The sequence below is a fragment of the Chrysemys picta genome, chromosome 20 (genome assembly GCF_011386835.1).
Source record: "Chrysemys picta bellii isolate R12L10 chromosome 20, ASM1138683v2, whole genome shotgun sequence".
Lineage (NCBI taxonomy): Eukaryota > Metazoa > Chordata > Testudines > Emydidae > Chrysemys > Chrysemys picta.
In genome coordinates, this window is record NC_088810.1 from 10,124,279 (window position 1) to 10,132,556 (window position 8,278).

General features: G+C 48.9%; 1 protein-coding gene across 1 annotated transcript; it reads left to right on the forward strand.

Moving 5' to 3' along the window:
- Positions 1 to 2,259: 2,259 nt before the first annotated feature.
- On the forward strand, positions 2,260 to 3,891 carry LOC135976901 (tigger transposable element-derived protein 1-like). Its single transcript, XM_065574673.1, has 2 exons — positions 2,260 to 2,471; positions 2,727 to 3,891. Exons 1-2 carry the CDS (start codon positions 2,260 to 2,262, stop codon positions 3,889 to 3,891), a joined length of 1,377 nt encoding a protein of 458 aa, XP_065430745.1.
- Positions 3,892 to 8,278: the final 4,387 nt, after the last annotated feature.

Below are 8,278 nucleotides of genomic sequence, written 5' to 3' on the forward strand. Positions count from 1 at the left end.
TACAACTTCCACTGCGCCCCCAGAAGGAACAGCCCCCCTCCCGAGGAGTCCTCTGTAGGAGTTCCCATGGCCCCTTTGCCACTTGTACCTTCCACCGATGCCGGGGCAGTTGTTGCCCCGGTTACCAGCGGGGGGAACCCCAGGGACGTGGAGACCATTTTACTTCCATCTTCAAGGAGATCGAGGCCCTAGGTCTGACTGTGATCACCCAGGGGGAGGACGACCCCCTGACAGTGGGCCTCGGTCTGGGCGGCGGCTTAGTCCCACCGCCCCCTCCTCCTCCCTGCCCCTCACCCCAAGCTGTCACCCCTGCTCTAGTCCTCGGGGCGCCCCTGGCCCTACCTGTTTGCCCGGCCATGGATAGCACCTCATCTGAGGCTGCCGAGACCCTTGGGGTGCCGGCCGATGCTGCGCGGCTAGGCCCCGAGCCTGTGGGCACACCTTCCACCACCTGGACAGAGCGGCTAGCCTCCCCTCCGGAGGGGGGCCCCACTGAAGACTCCACCAGGCCTGACGCCGTGGCTGCGGGTGACACGCTTGTCGCGATGCCTGTGCCCAGTGTCGGCGAAGGTTCCGCTCCCGCCTCCGTCCCCTCGGCTCCAAACCCCAATTGAGAGGAGCCGCACCCCGACAGCTCGGCTGCTGTGGATCGAGAACCCATCTCTGTCCCCACTCCCGTCCGTATTCCTGCTCCTGCTCCCGCCCCTGCTCCTGCCCCAGCCTTAGCCTCAGGCCCCGCTCCTGCTCCCACTTTAGTCCCTGCCTCTGATCCCGCTCCTGGCACCACTCCTGCCCCCAATGCATCACCTGCCCCTCTCCCCTCCACTTCCCATGCTGCTGCCACCCCCAAGGTTGTCTCGTTTCTGCTGCTCACATACAACCCTCAGGGGACAGTTTTCATGTCTCCCCTTCCCAACACTGTGGGGGCTGCTCTATTCCCTCCGCCGACCCCTCCCTTGCTGGGGATCGGGATGGGGACAGGTTGCCCGGCGTAGCCATGCCGGGCCTCAGCCCCTTGTTTGCCTGTCTCCGCAGGCCGTGAGGATCTCTCGGGGGCCCCACCGGAGGATGAAAGCGGGTTGGCAGCCGCATCCCCCTCTGCACGGAGGGACGAGCTGCGCCGCTTCCTAACAGACACCCGTGGCTCGAAGGGCAAGGTGCAGCTTGCCCTCCAGTGCTGGTGGGACTTCCATCATGTCTTCCGGGCCGTGAAGGCCCTTTTGGGGGAGGGGAGAGGGACTGGGAGGCAGGACATCGTGGCCTACCAACGGGCCTGCAAGTTCCGCAACTCCCTGCTGACCTTCGGGGTCGAAACCAGGTTATTGTGGGGCTTGCTGGGGACCGTAGATCACCCTGCCCGTGAGGATCCAGCCCAGCCCTCTGTATGACAGTTACCACCTTCGCTACATTAAACACCAGGGCTGTAGGGTGGGTCTCTGCAGGAGCCAGGTGATCTCCTTCCTTTGTGGCGGGGGGTACTCTGTCAGCTTCCTGCAGGAGACCCACACAGCCCCAGCCGTCGAGGCTAGCTGGCGGCTGGAGTGGGGGGACAGGGTTTATTTCAGCCACCTCAGTGCCCTTTTGGCTGGAGTGGCCACCCTGTTCTCCCCCGAGCTATAGCCCGAGGTGCTGGGGGACACGAAAGTCATGCCCGGCCGCCTGCTGCACGTCCAAGCCCATGTAGAGGGGCTGGCAATGAACTTGTTCAACGTCTATGCCCCGAATGCGGGCCCGGACCGGGTGCGTTTCTTTCGGCAGGCGGCGGCCTTCCTCAGCACCCTGGATCCGCACAAGTGCCTGGTCCTGGGCGGGGACTTCAACACCACCCTCGAGGACCGGGGCCGCTCAGGAGTCAAGAGTTCCCCAGCCGCCGCATACATCCTCAGGGAGATCGTGAACCATCAGTCCCTGGTGGACGTCTGGCATGACCACCACCCAGACGACAATTGTAGAACTGATTAATGAAATTATTTTTAATTACTTACTTTATTAATACAGGCGAGTCACATCATACGCACATTTAACTTACGCAAATTCAACTATACACACTCGGCAAAAAAAAGAAAAACAACAAGATACCTGTAAATAGTGCGGGCGATTCCCCCCAATGAACGTATGCCCCGGAGTGAACGTGAGATGGGAGATGTGAATCTGCTGTTCCCTCAGTCGGTCTCAGTTCCCGCGTGCCTCTCATAGTGTGAGCATCTCGCCTCACTGAGTGTGATTCTAGTGTTTAAAGATACATATTTTTCGTACAACATGGCCCCTAAATGCAAGCCAACTATTTCATCTGGTGCTCAACTGAAGAAACAGCGATCTGTTCCAACGCTGGAGGAAAAACTGGCTGTGTTGGACTTATTGAGAGATGGTATGTCGGTCTCCAATGTGGCGCGTAAATATGGCCGCAATGAATCTAGCATCCGTGCCATCAAGATTCGAGAGAGAGAAATTCATCAAGCCATGGCATCAAGTGCTCCAATAACTGCTAAGGTGATGAGCCAGGTGTGTGATAAGACTTTAGTGAAGACTGAAAAGGCATTAAACTTATGGCTGGAAGATATGAATTGTAAACGTGTGCCTATCAATGGCAACACGTTGCGAGAAAAGGCTCTTAGCCTCTACGCGCTGTTCAAACTTCCTGCCGAAGAGGGACAGCCTTCTGATGAGAAGGAATTCTGAGCCAGCCAAGGTTGGCTTAACAGTTTTAGGAACCGCTTCAATCTCAAAAACGTGAAGACTACTGGTGAAGCTGCATCAGCCAATGAAGAGGCAGCAAAAGCCTACCCCGAACAATTAAAGAAAATCATAGAAGAAAAGGGCTATCTTCCGGAACAAGTTTTTAATGCTGACAAGACTGGGCTCTTCTGGGAAAAAATGCCCAACCGCACATACATTTCGAAATCAGAAAGAAAAGCCCCTGGCTTCAAAGCAGCTAAAGACCGTGTGACTGTGTTGTTTTGTGGCAATGTGGCTGGGCATTTAATAAAGCCGGGCTTGCTCTACAGGGCTGCAAATCCCTGTGCCCTAAAAGGCAAGAATAGAAATCTCCTGCCTGTGTTCTGGCAATCAAATAAAAAGGCTTGGGTGATGGCAGCATTATTTCTGGATTGGTTCCACAAGTGTTTCATTCCTGAGGTCAAGCGGTACCTCGAAGAGAAAGGACTTAACTTCAAAGTGTTGCTGATTGTAGACAATGCTCCTGGCCACCCTGCGGCACTCCAGTTTGCACATAAGGACATTGAAGTTGTCTTTCTCCCCGCCAATACCACCTCCATCCTCCAACCTCTCGACCAAGGCGTGATTCGCTGTTTCAAGGCCACGTACACGAGGCTTACGTTCTCACGGATACGTGGCACTATGGATGCTGATCCCAATCTTAATGTGATGGAATGTTGGAAGTCCTTCAACATTGCTGATTGCATTACATATATTAAACAGGCAATGGATGCAATCAAGCTTGAAACAGTCAATGCATGTTGGCGAAACCTATGGAAAGAATGTGTGAATGATTTTAAGGGTTTCCCGACCATTGACAAAGCGAAACACATTGTTCAGGTGGCCAGGCAAGTGGGTGGTGATGGCTTCGTTGACATCCATGAGGAAGAAATTGGAGAATTAATTGAGAGCCATAGAGAAACATTGACTAACGAAGAGTTAGAGGAACTGATAAAATGGTCTACAGAAGACAAAGATGATGACAATGAACAGGAAGAGCCAGGAAGTTGGAATCTTCATAAATTTGCTGAAGTGTTCCAAGCAGCGAAACATTTGAACGATTTAATTTCTGAATATGATCCCTCTATGGAACGAAGCCTCAAAAGCACATGTAGTATTACGGACGATTTGAGACCGTATCAAGAAATGTTTGAGCAGCTCAAGAGACAACAGTGACAGTTGCCGATCACCATGTTTTTCAAGGAAAAACAACCAGCAGTAGATGAGCCTATGCAATCAATTTCTCGAGCTGAACCAGAGCCAACCACTTCATCTACGACTCGCTCTCCGTCACCCAAGCTCTCCATCACCTCCGTTTCCTGGATTGACATCAAGCCCTGACGACCCTTGTAATTACCCCCTGTAATTACCACCTGTAATTAAAAATACAGTACTGTAAAATTATATTTTGCATATGTACTCTTTATTATATACTGTACATTACTGTATACATTATACATTTATACATATTACTGTACAGGGTTGTATACACAAAACCATGTACAATATACTGTACTTTATGGGCGATTTAAGGGATTTTCAAGGGTAATTTTGACTATACGTGATTTTTGCCTTACGCGCTGACTTTAGAACCTAACCCCAGAGTAAGATGCGACTCCACTGCAAACAGAACTTCATAAGTAAAGTTTTATGAAGGAAACAGCATTCATTCATAAAACTGGTTACCCAAATAACTGACTAATTGACAATTACGCTACTTGTTGAGCCCCCATGATTCGCACGCATTGGAAAAGTCCACTGCCACTCAGCTCAATTAAGCTTGTTTGTTAAGAGCCGCAGCTGTTCAGCTGGCTGCTCTTGTAAGTTTCACTTTCAATCCAATTGCTGCATAGATCACTGAAACTTGCACTGTTTCAATATTGTAACCCCTTCTCACTGTTTGCCATTCATTACACTTGTCCATATTGTAACCCAAACTCCATTTTAAAATGCTCACTCAGTTTTGCAAAACCCGGCTGTAATCTTATTAGTTTAGTTTAGCTGTGTGAATGAGGTATGTATGGATAATGGAATCAACCTCCAGCCCCAGCCCGTCCTGATGAAATAAAGTGAACATAAGAACAGCCATACTGGGGTCAGACCAAAGGTCAATCAAGCCCAGTATCCTGTCCTCTGACAGTAGCCAATGGCAGGTGCCCCAAAGGGAATGAACAGACAGATTATCATCAAGTGAACCATGCCTTGTCACCCAATCCCAGCTTCTGGCAAACAGAGGCTAGGGACACCATTCCTGCCCATCCTGGCTAATAGCCATTGATGGACCTATCTTCCATGAATTTATCTAGCTCCCTTTTGAACCCCATTATAGTATTGGCCTTCACAAAACCCTCTGGCAAGGAGTTCCAGAGGTTGACAGTGCGTTGTGTGAAAAAATACTTTCTTGTGTTTGTTTTAAACCTGCTACCTATTAATTTAATTTGGTGGTCCCTTGTTCTTGTATTATGAGAAGGAGTAAATAACACTTCCTTATTTACTTTCTCTGGTACCACTCATGATTGTATAGACCTCTATCATATCCCCCTTTAGTCACCTCTTTTCCAAGCTGAAAAGTCCCAGTCTTATTAATCTCTCCTCATACAGAAGCCATTCTATACCCCTAATCATTTTTGATGCCCTTTTCTGAACCTTTTCCAATTCCAATATATCTTTTTTTGAGATGGGATGACCACATCTGCATGCAGTATTCAAGGTGTGGGTGTACCATGGATTTATACAGAGGCAATATGGTATTTTCTGTCTTATTATCTATCCCTTTCTTGATGTAAACACCAACGGCTGAAAATGCAGACAACAGCCCTGAAAAAGTGGGAAGAGTCCACCCTAAAAAGAAAAGAACAAAGGTGCAATTGAAGCAAGATCAAAGCCGGTTCAAGGCTGAAAGTCACATCTGCACCGAACCCAGAGGCAGTGTGACACAGAAAGACCTATAGACTAAAAGTCTATAAAAAAGATGGGCGAGATGGAAGACTTTGGGTAACGTTCTGCTGCCAAGATTGAGGGGCATCGGTATGCACCCGACAGAGACGCAGCCCTTCCCTGTGCCTGGCTTTCCTTGCCAGTTAGCCACCACGAGCTACGAACCCAAGCTCATAGACTCATAGACTTTAAGGTCAGAAGGGACCATTATGATCATCTAGTCTGACCTCCTGCACAACGCAGGCCACAGAATCTCACCCACCGACTCCTGTAACAAACCCCTGACCTATGTCTGAGTTATTGAAGTCCTCAAATCATGGTTTAAAGACCTCAAGGTGCAAAGAATCCTCCAGCAAGTGACCCGTACCCCACGCTCCAGAGGAAGCTGCGAAATCAAGCTACGGACTCAAGCTACGTTCAGGATTGGTAACTATCCAGCAGCTGCAGAACATTTGGAGTGTGTGTGTGTGTGTGTGTGTGTGTGTGTGTATTAGGTATTAGCTATTGGTTATAGATCAAATTGTGTTATCATAATAAACTTGGCATATTGCCTTGTCCCCTGGAACAATCCTGTGTAGTTTTATCTGCATAACATTTTTGGTGGAGAATGCGTTAGGGGGAGCAAGCACAGTATCCACGTTTATTATAAAAAACGGTGTGCACAGCTTTAGTAAGCCTGGCACTACAGGAAAAAGATTGGAAACTTTCTCTTGATTAACCACATAAATGCTGAAGGAAATAGGAGTTTAGGTTCACATATTATTACAATAGTGAAATTGCTCTTTCAGGAGTTGAATAGTAAAATTGCTCTTCTAGGAGATAGGAGGTTATAGTGATTGATATTTACCAATTTGGTTTTGTGTTGTGATTGGCTGTTGCTCACAATTGTTGGGGGAAATGTTTAAAGATATCCTTAGAGAAAACCAGGAAATATTGCCTTTTGTACAAGAACCCACACCCTTTAAACAGAGGTTTGGACACAGCCCGTGGACTGAAAGGGAGCTGGTAGATGTATGTTCCATTTCAGATTTGGAGGATAGGCTTGCATGGTATATAATCCTGTACAAGCCTAATCCGACTAAAAGGGATTCAGCAGCAATCTGGCTTTTGTGCAATGCATGCAGGGTTTTATACTCCCGCTTGGCATCCTGCCGAGAGGAGAATGCCTCCCTGCATATGGAAAAAGAGGCAGAAAGATGGAAAGTGATAGTGACAGGGGTGGAAAGCCAGTTAGACCTTCTCAGGGAGGCAATAAGGGAGGGCAAACAAAAAGAAAAAACGTTAGAGGAACAAGTTGGGGAAAAAGAAAATCATTTATTGCAGGGCATGATAAAGAAATTAACGATAGAACATGGTAAAGCTCTCCCCGCTAATCACAGCCGATGCAAATTGCTTATCAAAACCTTAAACAGAGGCTGGGATTCGCAAACCGCCAGATAGCAGCGGTGACGGCAGGAGAGTGGGACTTTGATACCCAAAATGATATCCCTGAGTAGGAGGATGCCCCATGGGAATCTAGTGAGGTGTGGGAAAGAGAGATACGGAGCAGCAATCCTGAGCCCCAAGGGCCGATTGCAGCCATTAACAGAATTACCGTAACAAGAACAGACACAGCTGCAGGGACTAGCACAGCTACTACAACCGTCCCCGTATCAGCAGCTGATCTCCAAGCAATGGCAAAAATGCTTGGACCCCTTAGCCATGAAAATTTTTCAAAATGGACTCTGCCTGCGCTACAATTGGCAAACAGAGAAAATTTAACAGTCCCTGAGCATAAACACCTCATGACCGCCTGTGCGGCACCAGAATTACAGGGAGTCATTGATAGTTATAAGAGAAAACAGGGAAAATGATACTTTCTTACCCGTTTGCGAGCCTAGGGGAACAAATGGGTCGCCGCCATCTAATGATACAGGCGGCCAGCATGATGGAGAAACCTAATGAAGACCCTGAAGGGGACCTATCCCGCTGGGGATTAATGCAGGTTATGGCAGGCATAACCCGCCTGAAAACGCACAAGGAGCACCCGCAGATAACCCTGATGCAGTAGCATACGACACAAATGCCTTAAGAGACTGTGCTGCAACTATTCTCCCTTACTAGGCCAATAAGCTCAGCGTATGGGGGCCTGACCAACCCGCCAGCATGACTGAGCTCTGAGATATGATCACACAGATCACCACTCCCTTTGTGGCTGCACTTGAGCAAATAACTTACTCAAATGAGAGCGGCAGTATGGGAATTGGGGGCTCCTGAGGTCGCTACCGCTGTCGGGGGAATTATAAGCAACAGAGGCATTATTCATGTTCAGACCCCTGACCTTCTCAAAACAACCCCAATGGTTTTCAACGACATGAAAAAGAGGGACAAAATTCATATGACTCCCAGATCCACCAATTGTCTTGGCAGGCGGTAATGCAACAGGAAGGTGATCGGGAGCACTGGGATGGAGCCCCAACCCGAGATTTAGTCTAAGAAGCCCTAAAAACACAAGCGAATCAGGGGTGTGTAACTAGCATAGCTGCAAGTGCCCCGCCTGAGCAATCAGAAGTAGGCGGGCCTGCTGGACACAAGCACCCCACCTAATATAGGAGCGCAACAATGGGGGCTCATGGGTAAAATGTCA

Excerpts from the sequence above, each read along its gene's own strand:
- LOC135976901 (XM_065574673.1), top strand. The coding sequence starts at position 2,260 with ATGGCCCCTAAATGCAAGCCAACTATTTCATCTGGTGCTCAACTGAAG. Across the intron at positions 2,472-2,726 it reads CATCAAGCCATGGCATCAAG|AAACGTGAAGACTACTGGTG; the intron begins TGCTCCAATAAC and ends CTTCAATCTCAA.